The sequence below is a fragment of the Pogoniulus pusillus genome, chromosome 9 (genome assembly GCF_015220805.1).
Source record: "Pogoniulus pusillus isolate bPogPus1 chromosome 9, bPogPus1.pri, whole genome shotgun sequence".
NCBI lineage: Eukaryota > Metazoa > Chordata > Aves > Piciformes > Lybiidae > Pogoniulus > Pogoniulus pusillus.
The window spans coordinates 9,586,652-9,602,520 of record NC_087272.1 but is presented as its reverse complement, the minus strand read 5'-3'; the positions used below and the strand labels follow the sequence as shown (position 1 = coordinate 9,602,520).

Below are 15,869 nucleotides of genomic sequence, written 5' to 3'. Positions count from 1 at the left end.
CAAGAGGGACCCTAGAGATTTTACTTGATTTTACAAACAAATAAGTAACCCAAATACATTACAATTTGTGTTGAAATATCATGTCAAGCTTTTACACCAAGCACTATTGTGAATTCAGAGCTGAGTTTGGGAAACATTTAAAATCTTGGAACACCCTAATTACAAGAACATATCAGCTGGATTTTTCTGTCCTGTTCTGTAAAGAGCACTATCAAATTTAAATGGAGATCCTCAGACTGAAAGAGAGCAAAGTAAATAAAACAGAGGGTAGGATATAAAATGAATTTGTAAAGAGTCTTGAAATGCCTTTGTTCAGAGAAGATTCAAAGTTACAAATCGTTGTCTTTGCTTAGGGAAACTTCCGACCGCACATTGGCTGTCATTCGACACAACACTTTGATTCTAGGCACACAAACATATTTCACCAGAGATAATCAAAATGCAGGGACCAAAGGCAGTTTATTGTCTAGCTCTCACAGAAATAAAATGCTTTACTGAATCAGAGACTTTATAGTTGGACTCTCTTCCCATCAAAATACACAAGGCCGGTAATGAACTGTGCAAGACCAGGGAATTCGAACTAGATGCTTTCAGCAATGTTAATGGAATTATACTGAACTTGAAATCAGAGCTACCACACCTAATCCTTCAAGCCAGTGGTTGCCCTTCTCCTGAACACAGCCTAGTATCCCAACTCTCCTCAACCACTTCTCTTTCCATGGAAATATCCTTGTTGTTTACACAAGAGAGTGCATCTTCATTGTTCCTACTTCCAACTCACCTCTGGAAATGGCTATTTTTTACAAGGTTATTCTGAATGTGACTTGAAAACAGACTCAACAATTCAAAACCACCACCAAAAATCACTTCAGAAGATCAACAAGTGACAACTCTTTACACAACAGAATGTTACATTGTTTGTAATTCAGGCACCTTGGGGTCCATGCTCTTACTATTTACACCAGCATAAATCAGAAACAATTCCACCAAGTTACTCAAGTGTGTAACTATCTTGGACTAGAGGTAAGACTCTTTCAATACACTTCCCCATCATTGGCCTACAGAGCTGGTAACTACATGAAAACATCCCCTACCTTCCTGGCAGGATTCTACAAAAACCCAAAAAGCAGGATGGAAACATAGAAATTAATAATATTTGCCGGTATTATCCAGTTAGTGGTGGGCACTGCAGTGGAGTTTAAAGATGATGTCTGATAGTAGGCTGCAAAAAAAAGGGTCTGAGGGATCATGCCCTACAATGAAATAATTACTAATAACCTGGCTGATTTCCAGATACCTGCCAGAATGTTCTGAAAACATCCTTAGGAATTCAAGATCCATGGTGACAATCACTTGACATGATAGACAAGCCACAACTCCATGCCACAGAGCTTTGTGAGTTAGTAAGTAACTGGAAGGGAACTGTAGCTGTTAGGAAGCCAGTTACAAGAAAAAAATGTGGGGTTTGTCCAATTATTCCCATGGATTTTAGCAAGCAGTGCAAATCAGTTACGTGAAGTCAGTGCAAACTGAGGTGAGTTTTCTGTTTGCTTGTCCCACTCCTCTTGTTCCTTTGGAGCAATAACTGGCTGGACTTTTTTCTCCACACTAAATGCTAGAGAATGGACCAGGCAAGGACATTGCCAGCACATGCTTCTTCACAGGCCTGAAAGTAGAACTACTGCCTCAGTCCAGAAACAATCCTGTGATGATTTGCAGAACCAGTGTAGACTGAAAAATGTAAAGGAAGAAACACCCTTCTCTTCAAATGTTATGTCTCACTTCATAGATGTGACCACCATGAATACCATATGATCACAAACAATCCTCTAGCCCACCAACCCTGACAAATGCAAGAGCCCATCTGGTGCTCACTTGCAGAAGCAGGTACAAGAATATCTCTGGTAAGTCCAAGAAGTTACTGTGGCCTGACAGCGGTGCTGGGGAGAGGCTTAAAGTGTCCATGGACAATGTTTTAATAAGGAGATGAATTTTAAACTCGTTTTACTGCATCATCTTCCATCGATGTTTCTCTGCAGTTGTCCTTGTGACCCATTTTCTAGGCAGTTAGGACTCTATGTGTGTGTGTGTAAAGACCACTCCATTAGAAAATACTTATCTTTGAGAATTCATCCACTCATCTCTTTTCCCCTCAGTGTCCTTGTAGCAAGCAGTTAATGAAGTTAGCAGCAGTGAACCTTAAAGTGATACTTGGAGAGTACTCATTGCTAATTCATTGCTCACAGTAATTCTTCCCAGCAGAGATGACAGGAAAGGAGTGGCAAGGACTTCTCTGTTCTGTTTTGAGCAGTTTTTAATAAAAAGCCAAACAAGGCTTGCTTTATCATTTCATGAGTTCCTATTCTCCAATTACTTCATCCTCCTTCCTTTTCCACCTCCAGTGCAGACTGCTTCTAGTCTGGCTGCATCAGTAGGCTGGCTGGAGCAAGCTCAGAGGGTTCCTTTTCCAGAAGAGGCTTATGGTGGACACTCCAGGGAGGCTGGGGAGTTCCCTTCACCACTCCCATGGGCTGACAAAATTTCTTACCAAGAGGAACCTCTTGTTGACAGCCTTGTTTCCCCTCTTCCACCAAAGAAGTCTTTGCTGCTCTGTCATATGTTATATGCTGTGCTTCCACTGCAGAAAATAGATACACATTACTGAAAGCCATCTCAGAAGCTTCACAACAAATAAACTAAAAGAAAACTAATGGCAGCTTTGAGAAAGGAAAACTATGAAAGGAATTTGAGTGTGTCAGAGCGCTGGAACAGGCTGCCCAGAGAGGCTGTGGAATCTTCTTCTCTGGAGACATTCAAAATCTGCCTGGCTGCATTCCTGTGTGGCCTGCCTGAAGTGAAGCTGGATTAGCATGGGCATTGGACTAGATGGTCTTCAGTGGTCCCTTCCAGCTCCTGTTATTCTGTGATTCTGTGAATTGGGTTCAGACAATTACAAAACCAATTCATGCCAAGAGAAGAGGCAAAAATCAAGAATTTTCTTTAGATTTTAAGAAATTATTTGTCCTAGGCAAATTCTGTGGTCTTTTTGTGGTCTTCTGATCTAATACATGAGAACAGCAAAAGGTCTGTGACAGAAAGACTGTCTGGCGAAATTAAACCACCTTCTCCAAAGCCAAAAGATCTCAGAGTTATTCACTGGCATGGTAGAAGAACTTTCTTTGGCATGTTAGAAAAACCATCAGATTATTTACCAGACTTGTTACCTGAAATAGTTGAACCAGTTTTGCTCAAATTTTCAGCTAGGAAGAAACTCAGGCACCTGCTGTGAAAATATGTGTTTGCAATAGCTGGGTCTGGTAAAGCTGTAAATGAAAACAGAGCCTCCTAATGGGAAACATCAGGCATCCTCCTCTGGACAACAGAGCTCTACACATGTTCACAATACTAGTCCAATCAAGTAAATGTGAGGCATATTTTCTACTGGTTAATAAAGTGACTTCCCAACATGTCTAAGGACAGGATGGGCAATTTTGACACTCTTGCAAGATGTCTGCCCATTCAAGGGTCCTCAAATGTTTGTCTTTGCGTACTTGTAACTGATGCAAACCAGGTTCTCCAGTAACATCAGGCTCCCCAGTAACTTCTGTAGGTAGGACTTACACATGGTAATTAAGGCAAATCTTTAGAGAGACAGCAGTCGTTCTCCATCAGTTCTCACAGGATCATAGAATGCTTTAGGTTGGATGGAACATTTTAAAGTCCTCAGCTCTGTCACAGTCTGCAGGAAAATCTGCAACTAGATCAGGTTGCTCAGAGCCTTATCTAGCCTGATCTGGAATGTTTCAAAGGATGGGGCAGCTACCACCTCTTTGGGAAACCTGGGCCTGTGTTTCACCACCATCAGTGTAAAAAAATTCTTCCTTGCAGCTAGTCTAAATCTCCATCTTTTAGTTTAAAATCATCACCTTTTGTCCTGTAACAACAGGCCTTGCTAAAATGTCTGTCCCCATCTTTCTTACCAGCCCCTTTAAATACTGAAAGGCCAAAAAAGGTTCCCAGAGCCTTCTCCAGGCTGAATGACCCCAGCTGTCTCAGTCTGTCCAACCCTCTGGGATTTTTTATAGCCTCCTCTGGACCTGTTCCAACAGTATGATGGCCTTCCTGTACTGAGTGCTCCAAAACTGGACACAGTGCTCCAGGTGGGGGTCTCAGCAGAGTGGAGCAGAAGGGGACAATCTCCTCCTTCCACTTTCTGCCCCTGTGTCTTTGGATGCAGCTCAGAATGCAGCTGGCTGTCTGGGCTGCAAGCCCACATTGTTGGCTCATGCTCAGCTTTTCATCACCAGAGCAATTAGGAGGCTCAGTTGCTATCTATAAGTTCCTAAAACTCAGAGTGGTCCAGGTGGTAGCCAGTGGGCCCTGGAAGCCTGATGTGTGCTTCTGTGCTGCCTGCTGCTATTTCACCTAGGGACTGGAGACATATCTTCATTCGTCTCATCTCTGGTTAAGAACCAAACACTCCTCAAGCAATCAGACATCTTGTTTAACATAAAAAACAGAACTTAGTTGCTACTGTAGGGCAAAAGGTTTCTGGGGAGACCTGGACTCCTCATCACACCATTCCAGTTATCCTGCCTGAATGAATAAGGAATGTCAAAGTACATCATTTTTGTGGATACACATTCCCCATCAGTATGCTGGGTATAACTTCACCTGTGATGAAACAAAGCTGTGAAAAGCTCTGTAAAAATGCAAAAAGATGATATTGTTGCTACCACAGGAAGCATCTGGCTTCTTGTGAGTGTGAAAGTTCTGTTGTAGTGAATAATATGTGAAAGACTGGGTGATCTCCTCACAGCAACACGAACATGGCTTCTGCTGTGCACTGCAATGGGCCAGATAAATAATTTTGATTTCTCTGTCTCCTCTATAATCCACTACTCCTGTGTTACAAAGGTGAGGAGAGATCTAATAAGGAAGGAAATCCTACTCACCATATTCTGAAGGACAGGCAGGATGAGGATCTGCTGTCTCGCACTCAATCAGATCAACCACGTTAGTCTCCGGAGGGCTGCTACACTCCCTCACAGCTGCAAACTGCAAACACACAGGGTGTGCACAAAACACACAGAACCCAAATTAATAGAAAACGAGCTGGCTTGCTGAAATCCTAGAGGCAGACTGGAGGGGCTTCACACTCCAACCACAGCAGGGGGAAAAAGGTCAGCCCGGCTTCTGGGATGACCCTTCCCCTGCAGATAATTTAACACTGGAGTTGATGACAGCCCCAATCTTTCTTTGCAAAGTGTGCAGTCCCAGTCTAGTAAAGAACTGTTCATCCTCTTTCCTTGCACATCAACCTTTCCAGATGAAAGAACAAAAATTCATGAAAAAAGAAACCTCTCCATAGCACCAGGAGACACTTTTGAAGTATTAAAAAGACCCACAACCACACAGCAAGAAACTGGAGAGAGAGGGAAGCAAGTCTCCCTTTCTGGCTCTCAACACCACTTTGTGGGGGCAATTTCAGTGTCCCACAGTGACAAAGTGACACCTCAGACAGGACCCTCTGAGAGAACATGCTATAAAACTCAGAGGGAACACTACAAAAACAGGGATAGACAAAAGCAAGGTGAAGCACCATGCTGAAATAGCTTAGAGGGAAAACCTGTAAAGGGGGAACGTTTAAAGAGCAGAGGTAGGGGAGGAAAGAAACCATCTGTAAATAAGATGTTCCAGCAGAAGGGCTGACAGACTCAGTGCTCCAGGGGGTAACTGGTGGGTTTCTGTGGCTAGATCACAGAGGTAACAAGTGCAGCTATTTAGGCACAAGTTCATTTACATAAAATCTGTAGGTTTACAGCTGTTCACCTATGTGTGACAGACCTGTGGAAGAGAAGCAGCTATATACAGTTCTATGAAGTATCTCTGGCTGTGTAAAGCACAACAGTTGTTGGATGAAAAGCCTCAGAATAGCATCAAACCCCAGACCTGTGCAGAAACTTACCAAAGTTTACACATCCCTAGGACAAGCCTAGTCTGGCTGATATTAATGTGAAAAGTGTATCCAGACATACCCTCACAACAATGTAATCTTACCTGGCAGAATAGAAAGGGAAAGCAAATGGCACTTGGAGATTTTGTAGGTGTCATAATACCTGAGATCTGATACCCCTGACTGTAAAATCTTGCTTTCCTATGTCTTAACTTAGAGCAAGAAAGCCTCACAACTGAGAAATAGTACAAAAGGAGTAGCAGTAGGTTACAAAATGAGTGAATTTCATGAGCTCTTTATAGTTATATCTGGTCCCCATAAAAAGTCCTGCCTTAGGATTGTTAATGCTGTGTCGATCAACAGCAGCTAAAACCCTATTCCAGTACCTTAACAGTTATGGAGTTTTCCATCCCTGATGTAGTATAATCCCTTTTTTTTAACATAAAGTTCCCAAATAAACCACTTTAAGTGAAGAGTAGAAATGGATAGCTTCTTGCTGCTTTTTGGAATCCTGAAGCCCCAGTGAATTTAACACTCAATGGCTACATCAGTGCAGGGGAAAAAAAAAAATCACACTCATGAAACCACAGGAATCCATTAGTGTGTAAGCAGCAATAATTAGCAAAGGGCCAGTGACTTCCTCTTCCAGCCTGCAACAGACCATTTGCAGTAAATTATTAATGTATTTGACATCTCTCAGTTCAAGCATGCTTGGTAAAATTTAACACAAGTGTGTAATAGACAAGTAGGTTGGGTTTGGTTGATTCAGTCCATTACTTAGCTGCATAACCGCTTCTATACTCAGCAAAAATATAACTGCTGTGATGGTTTGGGTGTTCCCTGCCCCCTCACACTTTAGAAATCACCCAGACTAGACTCAGCCAGCTCTGGAAATATGAATGAAGCTTATATTTACAGCTGGCACAATATACAAGCAGATATTTACAGTATATACACTTATATACAGAAATATACAAGGTAAAAGGTAATACAGAAACACAACTCCCCTCCTAGAAACCTGAGTCCCCAGGAGGGGCTCTCAAGCACCCCTCCACCTTCCACCTACCCCTCTCAACCTTACCCCACTCCCAAGAAAGAATGGAGGCTTGGCCAGAGGGTTAGGAAGCAAAGTGATTAGTCCGAGATTGAGGGTGAGGTTAGAGAGTAAGATGCAGCTCAGCCAGCAGCCTGAGAGTGGTTATCTATGTTTTTATTTCTAGTTCCTATACATCTCAGCAAGCCTATGAGTGAAGTAGACATCACCATTGTTTTCCTTTTACAGCCTGCAATCTAGTTCTTCTCACCAAAACATTCCAGCCTGCTTCAAACTAGCACAACTGCCTACTGGCCTTGTGGGGACAGAGTTGATGAGCTGCAGGTCTTCTAGAGCACTGCTCTCAGGCAGTGAGCTTTCCTCTGTCCCAACAAATGTTTCAGATTTTCCTGTCCTCAGATATTCTGCAAGGTGTGTTTTTGGTGTCTGCTGTGAACAAATGATAGCAGCATCACAACTCAGCACATTTGCTGGAGAAACAAAGTGCTGGTCAAAAAGGTCCACAAGAGTATGAAGTTGATCAGCTAAGGAGCAACATGTTGAAACTAGGGTCAAGTCTATTTGGTACTCCTAAAAGATGTTTGATAGTGTGTTTAAAAATCACTCACAAATCCTACCAGACACACAGCCTAAACCACTTGCAAGACCTTCTTTGGACTGAGTAAAAATCTTTGATTTGCACTATAAATATTCCATGACACTCAATGTCTCAAAGCAGACTCCAAGTGGAAAATAAAGTATTTTCTTTCTGGACTCAAAGATTAAGAACATTCAAATTTCAAATCATTTAACTCAAAGATTTAGGACATTCAAACTTCAAGCCATTTAAAGTCAAATTCTTTTGTGACCATGACTACTACAACACATGAGGTTTGTGCCTTTCCAGCTCTAGTTGGGTGGGGAAGGCTTTAAAGTATTGAAGTAGTAGCTATACCAGAAAAACAGGTGAAGGTTCCCTAGTAAAAAGGTACAGCCTTCATTGGAGTTTATTGTTCATCTTGTAAAAGTATAAACTCCCAGTAGCCATTCCCACTGGCATAACTGTGCTTGTTCTGAAGAGTGCATGCTGTTCGGCTAATGTGATGCTACCTAGACAGTGCTGAATGACACTGTGCACAGGCAAGCTCTCAGGGTAAGAAATAAACCTTAGACTGGGCATAGCAGTAGCCACAGACAATCATAGAATGATTATGTCACATTTGCTATCTTCAGGTTTGTCTCAGCAGTGTAATATTTTATTGCCATTGAGGATCAGGTCCTTAAATCAGATCTTATGGGGCCAAATTCTTTGATGCAACTTCAAAACCGAAAACTTGAACAGGCATTTCTACCTACACCAGTGCAAAACTTGCATGTTCCCTCCCAAACTACCCAATAATATCCTAGCTATGTCTTTACAAGGTGGCAGCCTCTAATACAAAGATGTTTAATTTCATCAACCCCCAAAATTAAGTTAACCGTCTCATGCAGCACTCAATACTTGGCTTCCAAAAAACCTTCCTTTCTTTTTTTTCTTACAGAAGGCACACTTTTCCTGTGCAAACAACCCTGTGATATGTCATGTCATCACATTGCCATTTCCTTAATTTAGAACACAGTTCCTCAAGTGTTGTGTTCAAAGCTAACAATAACACTGGCTAATGGTTGCAATACATCCAGGCAGCTGTGAACTTTGAGGGATAACAATGAGGTAAGATGAACTAGGGTTCACAGCAAAGCATTTGATGACTCTAGCAGTTATTTAATATATTTAAGATGTGAGTTATTTGATGGATAATCTCAAGTGGATCCCTAACACTCTTTGATCCTTCCTGCTTCCCTTTCCACTCCACGTTAATGTAGTCACCTGAGACTTGTAGCTGGTAGGTGTCACGTTCTCGTTGTCAGCGCAGCTGCTGGCATCTCTTACCGCTTCTGCGTAGAGGTTCTTCTTGTAGGCATTCTGACTTCTGTAACAGAACACAAGCTGAAACAAATGCTTTTGCTTTGGGAGGAACAGATGCTGTTTTCTTTTCTCACACTATTATATAGGTATTTATAGAAGGGACACACAGCTTGTTTCCTTTCATTGATTTGAAAGGGTGTATTACTGTCAAATATTTCAAAGTGGTTTAAACAGCTTGTCAGGAAAAGAAGTCATGAAGTAGTGAAGTTTCAGTACAGCCATTTCTGCATTCATCTGCATCATTTGTGTAAAAATAACTATTTCAGAAGTTTCTATTTAAAAGGTCCTGAAAGCCTCAAAAAGCTCAGAGCAAAGATGTTAGATTAAGGCAGCAGAAAGCATGACCAACAGAATATATGACACATAAACCCATGGTATATATGGAAACAGAAGTATCTCACAATTTGTCTATTTTCTGTGCATCACTTCGGAGTCCCAGGTGATGAAAAGACATCAGGCTAGACTTGCCTTAAGTTCTGAATCTCTACCATTAGTTTATAGAAACAAGAAATGTGGCAGCTGCTCTACTTCTAAACATAAATATACTAGGAACCACTAAATATGACTGGGAAATGTTTGTTTCCATTGTTAACTGCTTTGGTAGCTCAACTTTATATGCCCAGTGGAGTCTAGTTTTAAAATTAACCCAAACCACAAACCAAACTCCTGCACATGGAGGGCAGGTTAGGGTGAAGCAGAAGACTCATGCTTTGGCTGCTGTCTGGCCTTTTGTTTGTTTACCTTTGAACACAAATATGCATTTGAACAAGAGCCTCTGAGAACAGTTATCTGCCAAGGTCATGGCTGAAAGACTCTGCATTATTAAATGCTGGATGTCCAAGGGACATCAATTACATTTCATTTCACATCACACTGGGTTCTTAAGCAGTGGCTGCATGGATTCTTCTTGGGGGGGGGGGGGGGGGGGGGGGGGTGTTGGGGGGAAATAAAGGAATCCTAAATCTGCACAATTCATTACAGCCATTGAAAATGCCAGGGAATACCTGTCCAACAGATGTGCCCTAGGCTCACACCTCTGCTTTTTCCTCTTTCTAATGTCAGGAAAACTGATTTCATATTCATTGCTGGAGGTAACCGCTTGGAAGTTTGTTATAAGAGAGTTAGTATGCTGCTTTACTCAAGTGCAAGGAAAATTTTAGGTGTCACTCTGTGCTGAAAGGAAAGCAAAACCAAAGTGATGAGACAGCTAGCAGAGAAGAGACAAATCCTACCAGACAGTTTCAGAGCTCCTAAGGGAAACAGAGGAAGAAGCAAACAGAGTGCTCTTGATCTCTCTCATCAATACAAATTATGGCTCCTGTTCAAATCTAATAGAATCATAGAATCACCCAGGTTGGAAGAGACCTCCAAGATCAGCCAGTCCAACCTAGCACCCAGCACTAGCCAATCAACTAGACCATGGCACTAAGTGCCTCATGCAGGCTTTCATTCAACACCTCTGGGGACAGCACCTCCACCATCCCTGGAAGTGTTTAAGAAGCGTGTGGACCTGGTGCTTAGGGACATGGTTTAGTGTTAACCCTTCAGTGCTGGGTTGAGGGTTGGTCTGGATGAGCTTTGAGGTCTCATCCAGGCTTTGCTTGAACACCTCCAGGGACAGTGACTCCACCACCTCCCTGGGCAGCCCATTCCAATGTCAATCACTCTCTCTGCCAACAACTTCCTCCTAACATCCAGCCTAGACCTCCCCTGGCACAACTTGAGACTGTGTCCCCTAATTTTGTTGCTGGTTGCCTGGGAAAAGAGACCAACCCCCACCTGGCTATAACCTCCCTTCAGGTAGTTGTAGACAGCAATGAGATCACCCCTGAGCCTCCTCTTCTCCAGGCTAAACACATTCAGCTCCCTCAGCCTCTCCTCATAGGGTTTGTGTTCCAAGCCTCTCACCAGCTTTGTCACCCTTCTCTGAACATGTTCCAGCACCTCAACATCTCTCTTGGATTGAGTTTGTAACGAAAATGTTTTTGTAATGAAGTTTGTTCTCCTTCCTCTCAGACACACACGACTCACTAACACCTGTGTAAGTAGTGCAGGTAAGGGACACACCAGAAATCTCTGAGTTATTCATAGATCTGGTTAGTGAAAAGCAAAGAACGAGCAAGAACGATATGGCAATTTTCACTGTCTGAAAAACACCTCAAGTTTTTCTCTTCTGTAAAAGGCAGGACAACTCAAGCCATGTGCCACACATTCACAGCACACATTTGGAAGCACTACCTGTGGCAGTAGGCAGCCAAAAGCCCCAGCACCAGCAGGAGAAGCAGCACTGCTACACAGACTGTGATGGTGATGTTCCTCATCTTCACCCGCTCGGTGTGTTGCTGCTCCCACCACTCCAGATCGCTGAACTGGCAGCGCTCCCCGACGTAGCCTGTCACACAGCTGCCAAAAGGAAGCGAGCACACCTTGTAACTGGCAGCAGAGGAAAAGCCCCAAATCATCACTTCAATCATCTTGCTTATTGATTTACCACTGGCAACCTCTGTGGAAATATTTGGCCAAATTTTGTAGTGGTGAAGAGGAAATGACTTTAGAGGAACAGCTGTCAAAACCTGCAGAATCCAGCATCAAAAAGACTGGGATTCTTTTTCCTTTCTTAAACTGTAAAGCTACTGAATCACCTACTGAATTGTACAGAGAGGCTATGATTTCCAGATTCCCATGGGTAAAGAACAGGAAAAATACATTTCTCTTGAATCTTGCTGTATGATTAGTGTTTCTCCAGCCTCCTTTTCTTTGCAACAGATGATGGAGGACTTGTATTTTCAGGTCCACCTGGTTAAGGGAATCAAATTTTAATTTGAATTCTTCTTAAAAATAAGAGATGAATGAAAGTGTTTGAGTGGGAGGAAACTCAGGTGAGTTGGAAGCATCTTTGTGTTTTAGTTTTAATGCAAGTTTGTTCCGTAAGTAGTTTTAGATATCACAGAATATTAGGGGTTGGAAGGGACCCAAGGAGATCATCGATTCCAACCCCCCCTGCCAGAGCAGTACCACACAATCTAGCATAGATCACAGAGAAACACATCCAGACAGGCCTTGAAAGTCTCCAGAAAAGGAGACTCCACAACCTCTCTAGGAAGCCTGTTTCAGTGTTCTGTGACCCTTACAGTAAAGAATTTCCCCCTTGTGTTGAGGTGGAATCTCCTGTGCTGCAGCTTACATTCATTGCTCCTTGTCCTACCACAGGAAGCAAGTGAGCAGAGCCTGTCCCCGCTATGCTGACAGCCAGCCCTCAGATATTTATAAGCATTTATTAATTCCCCTCTCAGTCTTCTTGTCTCCAGACTAAAAAGCTCCAGGTTTCTCAGCCTCTCCCCATAAGCCATGCCCTCCAGTCCCCTAATCACCCTTGTAGTCCTCCACTGGACCCTCTCCAGCAGGCCCCTGTCCCTCTTAAACTGGGGAGCCCAAAACTGAACACAGTACTCAAGATTAGGTCTCACCAGGGCAGAGTAGAGGGGAAGGAGGACCTCCCTTGATCTGCTGGACACACGTCTTAATACACTCCAAGATCCCATTGGCCTTCTTGGCCACAAGGGCACATTGCTGTCCCATAGTTCACTTGTCATCCACCAGGACTCTCAGGTCCCTCTCCACAGGTCTGCTCTTCAGCAGGTCACCTCCCCACCCGTACTGGTGCAGTTTATTATTCCTTCCCAAGTGCAGGACTATGCACTTATCCTTGTTGAACCTCATTTGGTTTCTCTGTGTCCAGCTCTCCAGTTTGTCCAGGTCTCAGAAACATCTTTATATTTTAGTTTTGATACAAGCTGCTTCTGTAGGTAGTTTTAGATATATCTTTATGTTTTAAGTCCTCTGTAGGTAGTTTTTTGTATATATACTTGTTTGGAACACTGTAAAACCCAACACAGAAATATCTTTTCAGTGCATGAAACCTTCAAATAAAAAATACTAGAAAGTGAGAAATAGGTCCAAAAAAGTATCTTAGCCTAGTTTTCCTGTACAAGGGGAGAGACATAAAAAAAGGAATAATGAAAGTTATTCAATTCATAACAATCTCTCAGCAGGGTACACGCAAATCCTTCTCACAATTCTTACTGGTCTCTAATTTTACTCAAGTTAGATGAGTGAAAAAAGCAGGGCTTGGCTTGAAGCAACTTTTATCTAATGTCCTGAAAATATTGTATCAGCATTCCCTGACTGAGGCACAAGCACTCTGATTCTGCCACAGATTAGAAGGTATATATGTTGGAAGGCAGAAAAATGATATTTTTTAAATGTAAGAGCACAAGAAAATCCAGACAAGCCAGAAGATCTACTTTCTACTGTAAGATTCTTCAGTAATTTAAATACAAATCCTACCTGGTGTGTGATTTTTGCAAGGTATTTTTGGTGGATGACATTTTCCCTTGACTTGGTTCGGGGGTTTAATATATTACAGGCTACACGAATGAAGGCTGCCATCTAGTGAAAAACTCAGCAGTGTGAGAATCAAGCAAGGACATAGCTCCAAGAACATAGCAAAGGAGAGATTGTGCCTCAATTTATTAAATAGCTTCCATCTCCAGAGTTCAAGAATATGTACATTTGGGGTCTTGTTGCATGCTAACATGTAACAAAAGAAAACAGATGTGATCCAGTTTGAATGTTCTCCAGTTGTAGAACCTTCAGTTTCAATCCAAGAAACTCAGTGAGGTGTAAAATGAGGATTTTCAATGCTCCTAAAACTGACACTAAAATTTAATTACAAATGCCAGATATGACTATGAGTCCATCTGCTGCAATGACTTTGATAAAGGGCTTTCCTAGGCTTATGAAATTCATGGAATCACAGAATGTCAGGTTGGAAGGGACACCAAGGATCATCATCTGGTCCAACCTTTCCTGCTGATAGAGCAGTTTAAATGAGAAGGCTCAGCAGCCAGTCAGGCTAAGTCTTAAAACTGACCAATGTAGGGGAATCCACTACTTCCTTTGGGAGATGATTCCATTGTCTAATTGCTCTCATAGGGAAAAAATTTCTTTTGGGGTCCAGTTGGAATTTCCCTAGAAGTAACTTCTACCCATCACCCCTTGGCTATTCCATGCAACTCCTTGTAAAAAGGAAGTCTCCATCCTCTTGATAGCCACCTTTTATGGGCCACAGTAATAAGGTTTCTCCTAAGCCTTCTCTTCTTCAGGCTGAACAAACCCAGTTTTCACAGCCTTTCCTCATATGGCAGGATTTTGTTCTCATGGTCCTCTTCAGGATGCTCTCCAGACACAGGGAAACATCTGCACCACGATTCTAAATTCATGGCACAAAGCATCTGCATCTGTTCCATGTCTGTACATCAAATAAATATTCTTCCAATTCCTGCAGGTACAGAGATCTGCAGGCAGGGGGGATACCTCTTATTTGAAATTAAGAAACTCTAGGACTTGACAGTGACTGCAGGAAGGAATCACACAGAATCACAGAAGGTCAGGGGTTGGAGGGGACCTTGGAAGGACATCTACTCCAGCCCCCCTGCAAGAGCAGGATAGCCAATACCAGATCACGCAGGAATGCATCCATCCCATCTAGAGAGGGAGACTCCACAACCCCCCTGGGCAGCCTGTTCCAGTGTAATGCTAAGGAGTGGCCTGTACAACAAAGATCTGGAGGAATGGTGAGTCAAACCCTTCAGCATGAAGCCTGCTGTGCCCACTCCAGGGTGAGTCAGGCCATATATACTAGAGCCACTCAAGTATTGAGATAGAGGGAGATTTGCCTACTACAGAACAGCACTCGTGCTGAACAGGTCCTTGCAGTAGAGGTCTCAGAGAAGGAGGCAGGTGTTGGATTTGTCCCACTATAAACATTTTCATGCTTGATTTTGAGGAAGAATATAACCCAGGTTTAAATGTAATCACGTCACACAATGAGACCCCCAACACTAATGGTTTTAAAGACATGATTACCCTATGGGCCTGGGCTATCACACTGACTAGGCCAAGCCTGACCTCTGAAAATATGAGATTTTCTTTGCTTTTATCAGTAACTGCATTTGGGGAACCAGGAATGAGGCGTCACAAAAATATCAACAGGAGGAAGAAGGTCTTGTTTTTGAGGTCTCATTTCTATTCTCCTTATTTTTAAGAGGACCATCATGTTGTAGCCATTCTGGAAAGACCAAAATTCTTCAGCTGTAAGGTAAGATGCTGACACCAGACTTCTCCCTGGTCTCAATCAAAGAAGACAAGACATGTGTGTCCTCTTCCATCCCAACCTGAACATGAACAACAAGGCCAGCAATACGAACCGGCACAATATGCAGAGGAGGGACAACCAACATCTCTTTCATAAAACCAACACCAATTAATCTGAGAACTTGTCTCACATCTACAGCAAAGATCTGAGTGTTTAGGGATCAAATCCAGCCCTACTATCAATTGTGTGACTGGAGTGAGCACTTGCAGTGATCACTTACGGGAAAGAGCAGAGTAATGATAACCACTATCAAGAGTGCTGAACAGATAATTTATGGACAACTACTTCACTGCCTGCACTCAGCTCAGCAGGCCTAAGGGCACCATTCACCAGCACAGCCAGTGCATATTTCTCTACTTACTTGCAGGCATAGTCTTGGAGATCAGAAACGTAATTGCACACTCCACCATGGAGACAATAGGACTCATATGAAGGAGGACATCTTAAAACATCACCTTGCATGGGGTGTGTTGAATGTTCATTGCTGATGACAGTAGGGGGGACTGTAGATTCTGAAACACAGGATTTGAAAAGGACACCTAAAACTTCTGGCAGCACTGGTGACATGATTTCATGAAAGAGTTTCAAAGCTTTGAGGTAGAAAAGTAGTTAAACTCTCTAATTTCCACCAGTTTCTTGTGTTTTGTCCATTTCCCTATGTTGCATACCAGAACTTTGGATCAAATTAACAAACATG

General features: G+C 42.7%; 1 protein-coding gene across 1 annotated transcript in view; it reads right to left on the bottom strand.

Moving 5' to 3' along the window:
- Nucleotides 1-440: 440 nt before the first annotated feature.
- The window catches only part of EGF (epidermal growth factor), a 70,948-nt gene continuing 55,519 nt past the window's right edge, over nucleotides 441-15,869 (bottom strand). The window contains exons 21-25 of the mRNA XM_064148494.1: nucleotides 15,534-15,684; nucleotides 11,194-11,358; nucleotides 8,857-8,959; nucleotides 4,956-5,058; nucleotides 441-2,638 (exon numbers count right to left, since the gene is read on the bottom strand). Of these exons, the coding sequence (XP_064004564.1) occupies nucleotides 2,415-2,638; nucleotides 4,956-5,058; nucleotides 8,857-8,959; nucleotides 11,194-11,358; nucleotides 15,534-15,684 (746 nt within the window). The 3' untranslated portion in view covers nucleotides 441-2,414. The remainder of the gene's footprint in view (nucleotides 2,639-4,955; nucleotides 5,059-8,856; nucleotides 8,960-11,193; nucleotides 11,359-15,533; nucleotides 15,685-15,869) is intronic.